At 46.6% G+C, this 17,270-nt stretch overlaps 1 protein-coding gene across 49 annotated transcripts in view; it reads left to right on the top strand.

Annotated features, from left to right (window-relative positions):
* SORBS1 (sorbin and SH3 domain containing 1) overlaps window positions 1–17,270 on the top strand; it is a 284,604-nt gene that overhangs the window by 244,237 nt on the left and 23,097 nt on the right. For 32 of the 49 annotated variants that reach the window (XM_074999623.1, XM_074999641.1, XM_074999619.1 and 29 more), the window contains 5 exons: window positions 9,220–9,266; window positions 10,471–10,585; window positions 10,686–10,811; window positions 11,723–11,917; window positions 14,164–14,916. In XM_074999623.1, coding sequence (XP_074855724.1) covers window positions 9,220–9,266; window positions 10,471–10,585; window positions 10,686–10,811; window positions 11,723–11,917; window positions 14,164–14,916 — 1,236 coding nt within the window. The remainder of the gene's footprint in view (window positions 1–9,219; window positions 9,267–10,470; window positions 10,586–10,685; window positions 10,812–11,722; window positions 11,918–14,163; window positions 14,917–17,270) is intronic. The other 17 variants (XM_074999656.1, XM_074999654.1, XM_074999646.1 and 14 more) reach the window with 1 other exon arrangement.

The raw sequence follows: 17,270 nt of genomic DNA, 5'->3' as shown, positions 1-17,270 counted from the left end.
AGGACAGACTCGTCTGCCAGGCTAAGTAGGTAGCTAGAAAGTGTAACAGCATTATCTGGTGAGCTGAGGTTGTCATGGCTACCTCCAGATCAGCAGCACTGCTATGGGCACCCGCATGGCCTCACAGGATGCTAACATTTATATGGCCGACGTAGAACTGTGTTTCCTTAGTTCCCGTCCTCTATTACCACTCCGTTACTTACATTACGTTGATGACATCTTTATCGTTTGGACCCATGGAAGAGAGACTCTGGATGAATTCCACAGACATTTTAACAACCTCCCCCCCTCCATCAATCTCAGCCTTGACCATTGCACACGAGACATCCATTTCCTGGACACCACAGTACAGATCACTGGTGGCCACATCAATACCACTTTCTACTGGAAACCCACTGACTGCTACGCTTACCTACATGCCTCCAGTTTCCATCCAGGACACCCACATGATCCATCGCTTATAGTCAAGTCCTTAGATACAACCGCATCTGCTCCAATCCTACTGACAGAGACCGAAAACCTTAAGATCTCTATGGAGCATTCATAAAATTTTACCCACAGAGAGAAGTTAAAAAACAGATTGACAGGGCCAGATGAATACCCAGAAACCAGCTACTTCTAGACAGGCCCAAGACGGTTAATAACAGAACACCATTTATCATCACCTATAGCCCCCAACTCAAAACTCTCCAGTGCATTATAGACAACTTACAACCAATACTGGACCATGATGATACAGTGTCACAGGCCATGGGTGAAAAACCTGTCCTTTCCCACAGACAACCACTTAACCTCAGGAAAATTCTCATTAACAACCACATCATACCACAGAAATAGCAATCCTGGACCTTTTCCCTGCAACAAACCCCACTGTCAACTCTGTCCACATATTTACTCTGGAGACACCATCACTGGACCTAACCACATCAGTTACACAATCAGGGGCTCATATTCCTGTACCTCCACTAATGTTACATATGCAATCATGTGCCAGCAATGCCCCTCTGTTATGTATATTGGACAGAGAAGACAATCACTTCCCAAAGAATGAATGAACACAAATCGGACATCTATGGCCCCTTTTCATCTTGATAGACAGTGGTTAGCAGTGGCGGTGAGGATCTATGGTCAGTGTTTGAGTCTGCAGCTTCTCTCGTGGCTTATCCATCCAATGTGGATTTGCACAGTTGATTGCAATACCCACATCAATCTATTTCAGAATTATTGAGTCTGAGAGTTTTTGCTTCTAAGATGAAGTTCTTTTGCGTGGCTTGCACGTGTACTATTGAGGGATGATGTACGCTGTTGTAGCAGTCGTTGCCAGATATTTTGACCTGATGATGTAGATTCCCAGGATTTTGGATCGATGTTGAATTTTTTCATGGCATTTTTGCATGTATCCCTGAATCTTAGCTTTGGTCTTCTTCTTGTTCTCAACCCACCTGACAGTTCACCGAAGAGGATTTCTTTGGGAAGACATTCATCACCCATTCTGCTCACATGATCAAGCCATTGCACTCTTCTGCTGTTGAGGATCGCTATGAGGCTGGGTATGCCAGATCTTGACAGGACATCTGCATTTGAAACTTTGACTTGACAGTTGATATTCGTAATCTTTTCTCCTGGTTCAAGTAGCCAGTCCAAGCCTCAGAACCATATAGCAGGATACTCAATACATGTGCCTGGTAGATTACTACCTGTTTTCAGTGTCAATTTAGGATTGTTCCATGCTCATTTCATAAGTCTGCCAAAAATTGTAGCTGCCTTCCAGATTCTAATGTTCAGTTCTTCGTCCATGGATAGGTTTGTGGTGACAGTAGATCCAAAGTAGTGGAATAGTTGAACCACATCTAATGGGCTATTATCCAAAATGGCTTTCGGTGTCTGAGGTATACCTTGAGTTCATACAACAGTTTTCTTCATGTTTCTGTCAAGCAAAAACTACTTGCAGGCTCTGGACAGAGAATCCATCAGTGACTGTAGAGTTGTCTTCATTATGAGCCACACGAGCTGCATCATCTGCGAAGAGGAGTTCACTGATGAGGACTTCCTTGACCTTAGTTTTGGCCTTGAGTCTTGCCAGGTTGTAGAGAGAGCCATCTAATCTAGTGTGGAGAAATACGTCGCTGCGTGAGTGTTGAAATGAGCAACTTAGTAGAACTGAGAAGAGTATGCCAAAGAGGGTAGGGGCAAGAACACACCCTTGTTTGACTCCACTGTTCATTGCAAACGGTTCTGATGTAGATCTATCATATTGCACTGTTGCTTTCATGTTTTTGTGAAAGGATGTTATGAGCTTAAGTAGGGTCAGTGGGCAGCCAATCTTGGTTAGTACTCTGTATAGTCCTGATCTACTGACTGTGTCAAGCACCTTTGTTAATTCCACAAATGCTATGAATAACAGCTTTCCTTATCTCTGCATTTTTCCTATAGGTGTCAAAGTGAGACAATCATGTCCACTGTTGACCTGCCAGCCCTTAAGCCACAGATAGATTCAATCTGCAAGTTTTTGCAGGCATTTGAGAATGACACGGGCAAATGCTTTGCCTGTGATGCTCAGTAACGAGATGCCTCTGTAGTTGTTGCAGTCACCTTTGTCGCCTTTGTATTTATAGAGAGTGATGATGTTTGCGTCCTTCATGTCATGTGGGACATCACCTGCTCGCCAACATTTTAGGAGTAAATCATAGAGGAAGGGGAAGAGCACAGCCTTGTTTGCCTTCAGGACTTCAGCTGAGATTATGTCATTTCCTGGTGCTTTTCCATTGAAGAGAGCATCATGAGCTTGAGAAAGTTCCCCCTATGTAAGCTCTGCATCTAGCTCAGACGTTTCTGGAAGAGTTGGGCTGAGGCTGTCAGGTTCAGGTGGTATTGTACGCTTGTGGGAATCAAGACGTAGTAGTGTATGGCGTGTCCAGGGAGGGGTGGCACCTCTGGTGTGAGGGACTTGTTGTGTCTCTCTGGGGGCAGTTTGTGCACCTTTGGTCCCCGCCTGGCACTCAGCTCTCACCTGTGACTCCAAGGAGCTGTAGCATGCGCAGCAGCCACACCCGATAAACCGCTTCAACAGGCAAACTAAACCAGGTGAGTATAGCCAACAGGTCTGAAACCTTAGGAGAGATAGGGACTTACCTATGCCAGCATGTGAATTTGGCTCCAGTGGACAGGATGGATGAGATCAACAGTGAGATCCAACACCAGGAAGGCGGCTCTGCAATGATCTGGGGAGAGCAAAGGGCCTGACAAGGCACTGAAGACAGCATGGCGACCCGCTGCAGCCTAGTAAGTCTCCAGCCGTGGTGACTTTTCGTACCACTGGAACCCGGCTTCTGAGGCTGAGAGAGCGGAACTGCCCCTGTGCAACGGCTCTTACACTTTAAACATTCCCCTGCACAGGTTCTTTGAATGTTCTCATCTCTCAAATCAGTCTACTTTATTAGTTTACTTCTTCTGTTTACTTCAAAGTCCTGTGGCGATGGGGGAGGGGTGAAGCAGCAGGCGGAGGTGACCACTGGGCGTCATAGTTCCAAACCTGCATGTAGGCGGCCTGTGGTCTATGGTCGCTCGACTCTGACCCCAGGACAACAGAGGAGGTCAGCAACATCCCAGGTGACTGAGCTGGCCTTTTGAGAAGCACTGCTCATCTTCAAATGAGGGAGGGGACTAGAAAAGGTGTCCCAAAAATTGCTTGTCCCAACCACACTGGCCAGCATGGCAGTTTTACCCTCGCAGCGATTGAAAAACAGTGAAAAGTAAGATGGTATTTGGAGCAAGGAATGTTTGCAATCTCTTGGACAGGGAGAACACTATGAGGCCTGAGAGAAGAACACATGCTATAACATTGACATAGCCGCCCTGAGCGAGACCAGATTTGCAGAGGAAGGATCCATCTGCTAACCGAAGGGAGGTTACACCTTCTTCTGCAAAGGCAGGCCAGAAAACAAAGACAGAATCCACAGAGTGGGACTTGCAATCAAGGCATCACTATTGCATCAGCTTCCTGACCTACCAACTTGCATCAGCGAGCATTTGATCAAGCTCCACTTCGCCCTCAACCCCTCTCTCCATGTTACAGTCATCAGTGCTGATGCCCCCACTCTGATCGGCAGCGATGATGCAAAAAGAGAATTTCTATGGGGACCGTGACTGTCTTGTCAAAGCAACTCCTCCTAATGGCAAGTTTCTCCTGTTGGGTGACTTAAATGCCCTAGTCGGCAAGGACTGCAGGAACTGGAAAGAGGTGCTGGGGCATCACGGCTTTGGTAACATGAATGCCGATGGCCTTCTTCTGCTGAGCTTGTGTGCAGAAAATGACCTGACAATTACCAAAACTCTCTTCAGGCAGGCTAATACATACAAGACCACATGGCTGGACCCAGGATCAAAACAATGGCACCTGATTGGCTATGTCATCATTCGCAGGCGGGGCATTCATGATGTTAAGATCACCAGGGCCATGCGGGGAGCTGAATGCTGGACTGACCAAACTCGTCAGATCTGTCCTTATGTTGCACATCACACCACTGTGCTGCAAGAAGCTCAAGGTTATCAGACCTTCCTTCCACATCGCAAAGCTGCAACATACTGGTCATCATGAGCAATTTGCAGCCTGCCTTGACGACATGCTGACATCCCATGGACTTTTGACTGGAGACCCAACACAAAAGTGAGACCAGTTTAAAACCCTGGTGATGGAGTCAGCCAAGTCGACACTAAGAGAGTTCACCAGAACTGGTTTGACGAAAATGATGAGACCATTTTGAAGACCTTAGAGGGAAAACAGAGCGCATTTCTGTTATGGCAAAACGATCAGTCCTCAGCCTCCAAACATGACCATTTCAAGCACCTTCGGAGTCAAGCGCAGGCTGCGCTTCGCAAAATGCAGGATGAGTGGTAGTAGAGAAAAGCTGATGAGGTCCAATACTACACTGACACCAAGAAGAGGTTTCCAAGATGTTCTTCAGTGCTGTCAAAGCTGTATATGGACCTTCAAAGCCAAGTGCTGCACCTCTCCTGTCTGCAGATGGCATGGCCCTCCTGAGGGAGAAGAGCAGCATCCACGATAAGCGGAGAGAGCACTTCAGCAACCTTCTCAACAGGCCCTCCACTGTCAGTTCTGCAGCCCTAGACCAGATCCCTCGGAAACCCACGGTAGACAGTCTTGACCTGCGCCCTACAATGGCCAAGGTCAAACAGGCAATCAGCCAGACCAGCTCTGGCAAAGCCCCTGGGATGGACGGGATCCCTGCTGAAATTTTCAAGGCAGCAGGACCAGTATCACTTGAAGCCTTTCACAGCATTTTGACCAGCGTCTGAGAAGAAAATGACATGCCCAAAGACTTTCGGGGATGCCACAATTGTCTTGCTCTTCAAGAACAAGGGCAGCAAAGCTGCCTGTGAAAATTACCGGGACATCTCCCTTCCCTCTACTGGGATCTTTGCTTGAGTCATCTTCAACTGTCTGATTACCAGCATCTCAGAGGAGAACCTACCAGAGGCACCACGTGGTTTCTGCACAGGCCGCAGCACCATTGACATGATCTTTGCTGTTCATCAGGTCCAGGAAAAGTGCATAGAGCAGAACTTGGATCTATACGCCATCCTTATAGACAAGACCAAGGCATCTGACACCTTCAACAGAGAAGCCCTGTCAAAATTCGGCTGCCTGAGAAGATTCACTAACCTCATACATCTGTTTCATGGTGACATGACCAGCTTTGTTCTTTTGAATGGCAAATCCTCAGATTCATTTGAGATATCCAATGGCGTGAAGCAAGGGTGCATGCTGGCCCTAGTGTTATTCACCCTCTTTTTCACATGTCTCCTCAGCCTCGCAGTTAGAGACCTGGACCAGGGAGTCTGCGTAAAGTACAGGCTTGATGGGTCACTTTTCGACCTTCGTTGTTTGAATGCTAAAACCAAGACACTTGAGAGGTTCATCCTTGAAGCTCTTTTTGCTGATGACTGTTCACTTATGGCACACAAGGAATCTGATCTCCAGCTTATCGTCAACAAGTTTACTGAAGCAACTCGCCTCTTTGGTTTGACCATCAGTGTAGGAAAGACCAAGGTACTGTTTCAGCCTGCTCCAGGATCTGCTGCTGTCCCCGCTTCAATCTCTAGTGACGGAACAGAGTTAAAAACAGTGGATGAGTTCATGTACCTCAGCAGTGGGACAGTCAAGGATGGCTCCCTTGACAAAGAAATCAATGCGAGGATCTGCCAGGCCAGGCGAGGCCAGGCCAGGCACTAGGATGTCTGAAAGCGCGAGTGTTGAATCAGCACAATATCTGACAGTCCACTAAACTGAAAGTGTACAAGGCCGTAGTCCTGACCAGTCTCCTGTATGGATATGAAACCTGGAACTTGTACAGAAAACATGTGAAACTGCTGGAGCACTTCCACACATGCAGCCTGAGGTCAATACTGCACATTCGATGGCAGGACAGAGCCACGAATCTGGAAGTCCTTGATAGAGCAGGAACCACAAGCACTGAAGCCATGATTCTGAAAGCCCAGCTTCGCTGGACAGGGCATGTCGTATGAATGCGGGAGTCAAGAATCCCTAAGCAACTCCCTTATGGTGAACTCTCCCAGGGCAAAAGGAATCAAAGCAGGCCTCGCAAGAGGTATAAAGACTTCATGAAGGCCAGCATTGCTCATGCTAGATTAAAGCCAAAGCAGCTAGAGCATCATGCATAAGACTGAACAGTCTGATGTGCTCCCATAAAACATGTGTAGAACAACTTTAAAGAGCAGCGACGCCTACACACCAACAGAGCCAGGACAATTCCCTTACCCCTGCTGTGAATGCCCACGCCAGTCAAGGCTTGGACTTCTCAGCCACATGCAAGTCCACAACTGATGAGCCTGCGCAAGCTCAAGATGTCGTTGGACACAACGGACTACCAAGAAGAAGAAGGAGCGTTCCACCTATCTGGACATCTGCAGCTTTTTATCTATGATCACCTGTCCATTGAAATGCTTCAGTGGGGCAACTTTGATAATTTTTGGTCCAAGTGCTTTCTATAATCCATCATACATGGTTTTCAGGTCACCCAAATCAGATGCCTTTTGAATACTAGAACATAGATCAGGCCAATACTTGTTTGCACAGCACCTGGATTCTCTCTGAAGAACAGACCTTGTGTGTCGAAGTTGATCTCTTGTGCTTTGAGATGAGTTCTTTCTATTATTCAGATGTGCCTTGTGTTTTTCTTCAAGAAGAGGTCAAGGAATGTCAGAATTTTCATCAATCCAGACTTTGTTAGAGAATTTACATGTTCCAAAGGCAGATTTGGCACATTCGTATATTGCATCTCAGCACAGACCATGTTTCATTAACTGTTTATTGGTCAGGTTTATGTTCCATTTTGCGAGTGAGGTCATCTGCGAAGACAGAGCATTTCAGTGCATCTCTGGTATTGAGGGTATTGGTTTTTGGCTTATTGCATTCCTTTGCCATGTAGCGTTTCTTTGGGATGATTCTCACTCTGCTGGTGATCAAGGAGTGATCAGTGTCACAATCTGCGCTGTGATATGTGCATGTAATTTTGACGGCGTTGAGATGATTCCTGCGTATCAGTACAAGGTCAAGCTGATGCCAGTGACCAGATCTGGAGTGTTGCCACGAAACCTTGTGACACTCTTTCAAGTTAACTAAAGTGTTAGTGATACAGGGCTGATTCTGAGTGCTGCATTTGAGAAGCCTTGACCATTGTCAGACATCAGGAATCTGAATACACATAAGCCTGTCAGTGAGCATTTCAGTGGAGCAGGCCAAAGCCTTAAAGACCTGAAAATCTGCATTCTGAAACAGAGACTTGTTGATCACCAGATTACAAAGGAAGACATCTGAACCGGTGTTTATTCTGAAGTTTGACACATTGCACTTAGGTCTCAACAGAGATAGCAATTACCTTACACATTACAAGGACAGTTTCCCCATCTTTGATATTTGTAGTGATCTCAGGCAAGTCACTTAAATTAATTGACACTTGCTGTAAATAATTTTCTTCTCCCTTCACTCCTGCCTCCTTCTGCCCTATGTAGATGATTTGTCAGTTTTCAGCCGTGTCTATACTAGCCCAAAACTTCGAAATGACCATGCAAATGGCCATTTCGAAGTTTACTAATGAAGTGCTGAAATACATATTCAGCGCCTCATTAGCATGCGGGTGGCTGTGGCACTTCGAAATTGACGCGGCTCACTGCCGCATGGCTCGTCCCGACGGGGCTGCTTTTTGAAAGGACCCCGGCTACTTTGAAGTCCCCTTATTCCTATGAGCAGATAGAAGTAAGGAGACTTCAAAGTAGCTGGGGTCCTTTCAAAAAGGAGCCCCGTCTGGACAAGCCGCGTGGCGGCGAGCCACATCAATTTTGAAATGCTGCGGCCGCCCGCATGCTAATGAGGCGCTGAATATGTATTTCAGCACTTCATTAGTAAACTTCAAAATGGCCATTTGCATGGTCATTTCGAAGTTTGGGGCTAGCGTAGACGTAGCCTTCATGTCATTTTTTTCTATCTTTCTCTTAAATTCAGTTTACTTTCATCAGAATTTCCAGATCAGAAGACGTGGGTCTGTCCCGCGAAAGCTCATCAGCTAAGAATTTATTTTGTTAGTCTTCAAAGTGCTACATGACTGCTTTTTTGTTCTGTGATGATACAGACTACCTCTCTGTAACTTGAGAGAGTTTTAGATACATGCCTATTGCTCTTCAGTGCCCCCAACCTTTGTCTCTTTTTCCTGCCAATTGAAACAGTGTAGTAGTACATGGGCCATAACGTAGGTGGACAGTAGACTTTCAGTGGGGCATGAATGCAATAAAACTGTTACCCTATTGCTTTCTGCTTGCCAGTATTTTTGCCTGTATCCAAGGGGAATTTGGTCCTAAAGCTACAGACTTATTGTGGATATGGGGCAGTCGTCAGGGTCAGCAAGATTTGACATGGTCTCTTGTTTAAATATTGACTCCTGTTAAACTCCCTGCTGTAGAGTTTCCTTGCCATTGGTTATATTTATACCAAAAGGTGGCATTTGGCCTATTGAGAGAGAAGTTCTTCCAGATCCATGCATCAGAATATCTGAACTAAGAGCTGCCATTTTTGCCCCCAGATTTGTGCTCACCTGTGAAATGTTTGGGAAGCGTTTCCATAGACTTTTCAGAAATAGGTTGAAAACATAATTGTTTTTTTAATTTATTGTTTTCAATCTTTAGATGAGACCTGCCAGAGCCAAATTTGACTTTAAAGCACAGACACTAAAGTAAGTATACCCGGGTATGGCTGTTTCTGTCTCTCCCCTCTGCTTTTTCTGCAGATTATGCAACATTTCAGAGGTATAATAATCTGACAAATATTTCTGGAGTTTTCTCTATCCAGTAGTTCAAAGCAAGTCCTTCAACTTAGTAGAGTAGCTTTGAGTATTCCACATTTCTGCTCCCCAAATGTCAGCTGCTTCACTGAAACAAACAAGCGTTAGTTTCTGCTCACTCCTGCTGCAGGATGGGCTTGATTTGACTCCACCTTGTCCGTCAAAAGTAGCGTTGCCAACTGCATCCTGACTGTAGTATCTTTGTCACTTGTGATGATTTAAGAGGCGGGAAGAGCCAATCTGGTTGCTTAGCTGAAGCCTGAGCTTCCAGAGAGAATGGTGGTTTTGCCCTGCTCATTGTGTACATTTGATGTCAATGAGGCTGACCGAGGAGCTTGTGTCCATGCCAGGAGAGCATAAGATGGGTCTTTGTCACTCACTATTGCCTGGCCCACAGAAGAGGTTTCAGATTCTGATGCAGCTGCTCATCATGGGTGTTGGTCCTTATTTTCACAATGATTCCTGCTTTTCATAGCAAAGTCTTCAACTTCAAATCCCATTGGTGGTTCAAGCGAAGTCTGTGGCTCTTGCAAAGGCTAGCAGGCTATGAATGTCGAGGAGTATTGTGCTTATGTGGTTCTTCCATTGTCAGCAAATTAGCTTTCTCGTAACCTCTCCCAGAACACTCCTGTCCCGCTTTAATCCTTGTGATCTGAACAAGCCTGCGGGTGAAATGACTGACCCATGGCAGGAAAGTGGGCATTGTCCTCTCTCTCTTCCCATCCTATTCAGTGTCAGCAGCAGCCAGTGGCTAATACTTCAACGCTTGCTCACCTTTCCTTTCATCTGGCCAAGGAGAATGAGCTCAGTAAGATCTGACCACACCTCTTTTGTGGAAAGCCACATCCACAACATACCTGACAGTGAGCAAACCTTGGCTTTTTACAGTGAGAACAGCAGGGTACCATCTAGATGAGAAGGCTGGGTGTGATTTAATATGCTTCTTCTTGCAGAAGATGGGTTGATAGGGACTGTCTGGAAAGTGTATATAGAGTGGCACAGGTGAATATACACAGCCTCTCTTCTGCAATAAAATTAATTGTGCTTTGTTTGCTGGCAGTATGTAGTTCAGATGTAACCAATGTGTTGATAACAGGGAACTTCCTCTGCAAAAAGGGGACATCGTGTACATTTACAAGCAGATTGACCAGAACTGGTATGAAGGAGAACACCATGGTAGAGTCGGCATCTTCCCATGCTCTTACATAGAGGTACTTCTTTCATTCTGAAATAGTCTCATTTCAGAGCTACAGCTCCTCCTCTGTCTTGTGAGCTCCTGATGGGTCATTGGACTTCATTTCTTTCTTTCAGCTACTTCCACCTGCTGAAAAAGCCCAGCCGCAGAAGCTGGTCCCAATGCAGGTACTGGAGTATGGAGATGCTGTTGCTAAATTTAACTTCAGTGGGGATACCCAGGTGGAAATGTCATTCAGAAAGGTAGGACCCTCATTGGGATGTTGAGTGAAAGCATTCATCAAAATATTCCGGATTGTACATCCATTCAAAGGAGCTGAGTGACTAAAATTGGCAAACGTTTTGTGCATATTAGACTAAACATGTGCAGTTCCATCAGTGCAGTATATTGTGATGAGTGTTGGAGTGGTCTACATGTTAAGTTAGATCTTCAGTGACATTTGTGCAGTTCTACTAGCAGCAGAGGGGGTTGCACAGCTGAAAACGAGCTGTAGAATGTGACTCGACACTGGGAATATTAATTCTCTGTCAATGAATGGTTGGTTAGCTTGTTTTCCCATAGCATTGCTGAGCCAAGCTGATCACAAGAGTGAAAAGAAGCGAATACATATATGTGTTACGATAGTGCCCACAGAAAGCAATGACTGAAGACGAGGAGTGAAAAGGTGCTGTTTTCAAGTAACTTTTTAAAGCAGTGCTAGCTGTGTTTATTAAAATACCTTGAATAGCAAAATGTCTCTATCTTGTTTGCATATTGAAATTTTATGTCCCCTGGGTTGGGTTTTTTTTTTTCATTGTACTCAAGGTTGGAGCTTGCACCTTTATAAACAGGATTAAAAAGTCCATCTTGTGTGTTTCATCAGCAAAAGAGTTTTCCTGTAAAATTGTTTCTTTCTTCCTGAATGCAAAGAAGTTCTGGGAAATGTGATCAAAGAGTGACTGCAGCTTGCCTGAACCTGCAGACAGCCTGAGCTAGCTTTAGGAGGGGAGTACCTCCCGAGACAGCTGAATTCAGGCACACTGTTGTCTCAAGGAGGGTGAGGCTGCATGCCACAGATGGTTTGAATTTTGTTGGGGTGAAGGTTCTCCTCTCCTTTGCGGCAGGTTTACATGCTGGGTTAGCATTAGTGCTGTGTCATGGTTCTCTTCTACAGGGCGAAAGGATCACGTTGATTCGGCGAGTTGATGAGAACTGGTACGAAGGGAAAATCTCTGGCACCAACCGCCAAGGCATCTTCCCAGTCACTTATGTGGATGTGCTCAGGCGGCCACTAGTGAAGAATGCTGTTGATTACGTTGAGCTGCCGACGTCTCTCTCCCCTAATCGCAGCACAACAGCTTCCCCACAGGTACACATGCTCGATGTAGCCAATGACTAGCCCTTACACAACCACAGGAAGCTGTCGTTTATGTGCAGGAAGGAGTCACCGTCCGAGGCAAAGGTGTCCTGTGCAGCAGCTCCGTCCACCCTGTCCAGTTGGCTCCTGTTGTACCTGCCCAGGGAGAGCTGAGCTGAAGGAGTTACACTTCATTTACCAGAAAGGCAGAAACAACAAGGAGTCCTGTGGCACCTTATAGACAAACAGATATTTTGGAGCATGAGCTTTCGTGGGCAAAGACCTGCTCTATTAGATGCATGAGTGCCCACAAAGTGGGTCTTTGCCCATGAAAGCTTATGCTCCAAAATATTCATTACTCTATAGTGCCTTAGGCGTTCCTGTTGTTTTTGAAGATACAGACTAACTCGGCTACCCCGCTGATGCAGAAAGACAGAGTGGCTAGGAGGGCTGGGGACAGGATGTAAAGCATCTCATCTCTGGCTATAACTTGAACCTGAGCTAGGCTGGGAAGGATGGCAAACTGAGTAAACATCAGTGCCTTTGGGCAGATACGTTGGTGGCTTCAGTCCAGTTTGATGAAACCGGTGCCTCCACATGCCAAACCCCCCACTGCAATGGGCCTCCTGCTCAATTACAAGGGCTGTGAGGCAATGGGTAGGGGGCAGGGTTCCCCTTGATTTTTTCTATCCAGGGACAGGATAAATTTAGTTATGTGCATTTGTGGCCGTGCACCAGCAATAGAAACGCATGTTGCTGGCTGTGGGCTCTCTGACGGCTGGACGGTACCTGACTCTCTCCTCAGTGGCCGCCCAAGCACTCAGCTTACAGGAAACACTGTTGGGAAGCATCTTTCCATTGGTTTCAGTGGGATTTAGGTCAGGGCCTAAATTCTCCCTCCATGTAGCCGCTCCCATGTGGGGCTGAGACAGCTGGGCAGGGTAGTGTGTCAGAGGCCTGAGTTATCATTTCCCATGCTAGAGGGAAATTCCCATTTCCCATTTGCCTAGAGAGATGGGGGATTCTCCATCCCTAGAGGTTTCTGAGTCCTGGCTTGACAAGGTCCTGGCTGGGATGACTTAGTTGGGGTTGATCCTGCTTGAAGCAGGGGTCTGGACTAGCTGACCTCCTGAGGTCTCTTCCAGCCCTGTGATTCTGTGATTCTATGCTGTACATGGTTAGTAGTGAAACAGAAGGCTTGTGTCTCTAGGGTTTGCCCTTCTGGCCCCTTTAAGAGCACAAAAGTCACATTAAAATGTGTATAAAATCCAGCTGAAAAGTTAAAAAATAGAGAAATAAATGCACCCTAGAGACGGGGGTGGGGGCAGCAGTTCGCGACTGCCGTTTCTCCTGTTTGCAGTGGCAATCCTAGATTCAGGAGTGGCTTGAAAGTGTCTACGTGAGACATGTGCTAGCACGAGGCCTGAGTCCTCGGGCGAGGGAGGGCAGGAAAGGTGATAGCTAAACCCTGACGTGAATAGTACTGGGGAAGTGGGGAAAGTCAGGAAGATGAGGCATGGAACAGAGACTAGGATGGTTTGAAAATTCCAGAGCATAGTCTGTATCTCTGTCCTTATCTTCCTTTAGCAATCCTATTCATAGGTATTTCTGTTCCTGCACATTGAGTGAAGAGGAAACACTGCTTGTTTTCTTGGAGTAGCCTGAAAAAGTGAACCTTAAATTAGCTTTAGCGTGTGTGGGCCTAGCATGTCCTGTCACCGTGGCTCGCTTGTCATTACCCTGCCACCAGATTTTCTGTTGGGTTGAAAGTCCTGTATGCACCTTTTCTGTGTTTGCTCAGCAGTTCAGTTAATTGTCTCAGTAAAAACACTTTTTTTTTTCTTTATTGGTCTTGTTTCCTGCAAAGCATGGCTAGCACGTACATGTGATTGGGGAAAGCTTTAGGCTTGTCATACCCAGCAGCCCTGAACACCCAAACAATGGCCGTGTTCAGTCCGTCTTTGTCCCACCTTAAGAGTTTCCTTTAAAATCAGAGTCAGCACCTGGGATGCTCCCTGCCTTGGAGCAGTGCTGGCTCCTTCAGCAGCCCCCCAGCTGCAGTCATGCAGGGGTGAGGTGCTAGTCATATGAGTAAGGTTTTCAGTCTGCATGAAGCTCACCAGTGAGAGTTTATCTTCCCTGCTGCATCGCCTGCTTTCCTGTACTCATTCTTTATTGCCCCACTTGTGTTTCGGACTGCTGTACTTTTCCATTGCATTTGGCTTATTTCCGTCTTTTTTCCTTTTCTTTCCTTTAAGTCTCCTGGCTCTGATCTGCTCAGTACGCCAACACCTCCACCTTTGCCTTTCCCACGCCAAGCCCTATCTCCAGAGGTGCAGGCAATCACAGACGAGTGGATTTCTCTGACTATGGGAGTGTCTCCTAGCAGGACTCCTGTCATAACTCCTCCATTGCCTCCTCTCCCAAAAGGCTCAGTCTGTCTCATTGACTATCTCAGGCCCTCAGTTGCAGCCGGCTCTTCTCCCTCTGATAACCTTCACCCTTCTAGCCTTTCGGGCTCCTCCTCACCGTGGTCCATTACATCCACGCTGCCATCTTCCCTGTCCAGACCACCATGCTCTGCTCACCCTTTTAGTCGCACCACTCCACAAAGTGAAGAAAAGTTTGTTGGCTGCCCTTCCCCCAGCCTGAACAGCTGGCAGCCCCCTCACTCAGTCACTGGGAGACCCAAGAGCTTCCTCTCCGAGCTCAGTGATGTCACTGGCAACCAAACTAAAGTCCAAAAGAATAGAGAAGTCAGCAACAACAGTGAGAGGGAAGGTTGGAAGGAGCCAGACAAAGGCTCTAATCCCTTACCCAAGATCTCTGTGGCAGGTTGCCTGATACCGTCAAACCTAGACATGAATAAGAGTCCAGAAAAGAGACCATTTGCTTCCTTTGGGGAAAGCCAGCTATGTCAGGAGCTAATCACCACTAGTCAGGTAAATAATGCCGAGAAGAGAGGCACAAGGAAATGTGAACTGAGAGAGAGTCGAAGCGGAGCAAACAAGGTACTTCTCTGGCATGTGTGTGTTATTCTGAAACCCTACCTTTACTCGTGTGTTCAAATCCTTACTGCTCAGCTGGCCTCACAGAACCAGTAGCTGTTGTCTATCCCTTTATGGACTATAGCTACCCACTGCTCATTATCATTAATGTGTCCAGCATGCAGGGGGTGAAACTGGCCTGGAAGGAGATTCAACAAGGATGTAGCAAGAGTTAGTTGAGAACAGGCATGAAAGTAGCAATTGCCTTGCCAAATATTCCAAACCTTCATGTAGTCTGTTGTCCTGGCCTTATCAATGATCACTACTAGATACGTCAGAGGGGAGCATACTGCAGCCCCCAGGCAATGCTCCTCCCTGTACAAAACCAGTGGAGTATGGGGAATTTCTGCCTTGCACTGGCAGGTGATCAGTTTAGGCCCTGAAGCACAAATTTCATCCTAACTAGAGAGAGCACTTCTGCTGTTTTCATTTATAAAAATGAAGGCAGGTAAACCTAATGGAGCCTGAGGTGCTGTGAACCTCTAGCCGGGGTCGATGTATTTGCACAGCCAGTTAATTAAAGTGCAGGAGTCACTTGTAACACACTCAGTGGGTCTCATTCTCATTTGCCCTACAGGTCCCTTTATGTAAATGTTATTAACACTCACTGTGAGACCCCTTTACAATGACAGAGTGAGGTAAAAGACCTGAGTGCAAAAAAGAATCAAAGCCAGCAGTGTTTTCTCTCAAGAGTGGGCAGTTATTGAACTGCGCATATTGTGACGACAAAGCTCCTCCTGCACAGCTTGGGGGGTCCCGCGCTTTTAGGTGGGTTGCTGGCCTCAGGCACTCAAGCAGCCCTCAGTTGAGGCACTTTCTCTAGAGCAGCAGCTTGCTGTTTGCTGAGCTACTCTCATCATTGGCCAACGTGCGGAAAAGAGGGGGAACCAAGTTCCATAGTCTCTGTGGCCCCTCCCAGTGGTGCAGGGCAGGATAACCCCTTTTCCAGTATCAGTCCTGTTCCTGTGCTACAATGGAAAGTGGGGGGCAGGGGGTTGAAACCAAGCCCCCCCCTTCTTTCTGGGCTCTAATCCAGGGGCTCTATGAAAGCTGCTGCCCGCAAACATCTCCAGTTACAACTTCATGACAACTACGATTCTCTGGGCCACTTTGTCCCACCCTCCCCAGCAGCTTCCTTATCCACAGGTTCTTATCCTGCTGACACTTGTTCCTCACAAACCCTCCACCATCACGGCACCCTCACTCCTCAGCTCCTTGCACACACACAGCTAACAGAACAGGAGCCCTATTTAACCCATCTGTAAACTGGTTCTTAATTGTCCCCACCTGTTCTGATCAGTCTGACTCACCTGATTGTGGAAACCGAATTAGCTCCAGGTACATTAATTGGATTGATTGCCCTGATTGATTCTGGAAAATTCCTGCTAGTTCTCAATTAGATTCTGTTAGTTTACCCTGGAGACAGTTGCCTATTTAATCTGGGGCTAATATATTTCCCCTTGACTACTTTCCTGTAGCCCTCTGGCCTGACTGTCACTATATATATACAGGTTGAATCTCTCTAGCCAGTCATTCATTGATCTGCGGTCTGCAGTGATATTGGTAGCCAGATGTTCATTTCTCATGGGTGGGGCCAAATTTCCTCTGATCCCTTAAAGTTTATTTATAGCCACCAATCCCGGCTTTCAGTGTGCTGTGCTGGTTTTTAGGTTTAATTCGCCGCTAAATGTCTTCTAAGAGCCCAGTGAGCCGCGGAACTGTTGGTAATGCTGCTAGATGGTATTGACCTCCGATGGTTCTACAAATTCTCTGGTTTGGCACCAGTCGGGTTGCAGGGTGCCAAACCAGAGAGGTCCAACTTGTTTATACTTCTAGCTGAAGAGCAAGCTCTACTCTGTGGAAAAATCGTAGTGGAGTTCTCAGCTAGCATGAAACTGTATAGTCGGCTTCCACCCCAGCACCTCCCATTCTGCCAAATTTTGGCTGGTTTGTGGTACCATGGAGACCATAGCCAGCTGGCGTCAGTGACAGCAGCCCCCTGAGTCATTCTTGCTAACACCCAGGCTGTGGTGTGGGCAGCTTTAGAATCAGAAGGCGAGAACTACCTCCATTCTTGTATCAAGATGATCTTGGTACAACATAAAACATGAGCCAGAATTACACACAGGAAGGAAAAATAGCGTCTGAGATTGTGGTCCGTTTTACCAAATTATACACTTTTAATATGAAATTAAACAGGACCTTAACCAAAATTGTATCTAACCCTTCCACAAAGATCTATGTTATCATCTACAGGGATAAGTTCACCATCCTGCACGTTTTAAAATGCAGTCCAGTTGTAAGCGAAGACCAGTTAG

Source organism: Carettochelys insculpta, chromosome 7, assembly GCF_033958435.1.
Source record: "Carettochelys insculpta isolate YL-2023 chromosome 7, ASM3395843v1, whole genome shotgun sequence".
Lineage (NCBI taxonomy): Eukaryota > Metazoa > Chordata > Testudines > Carettochelyidae > Carettochelys > Carettochelys insculpta.
Note: the sequence above shows the minus strand (reverse complement) of the source record. Positions and strands in the feature narration are given on the sequence as shown.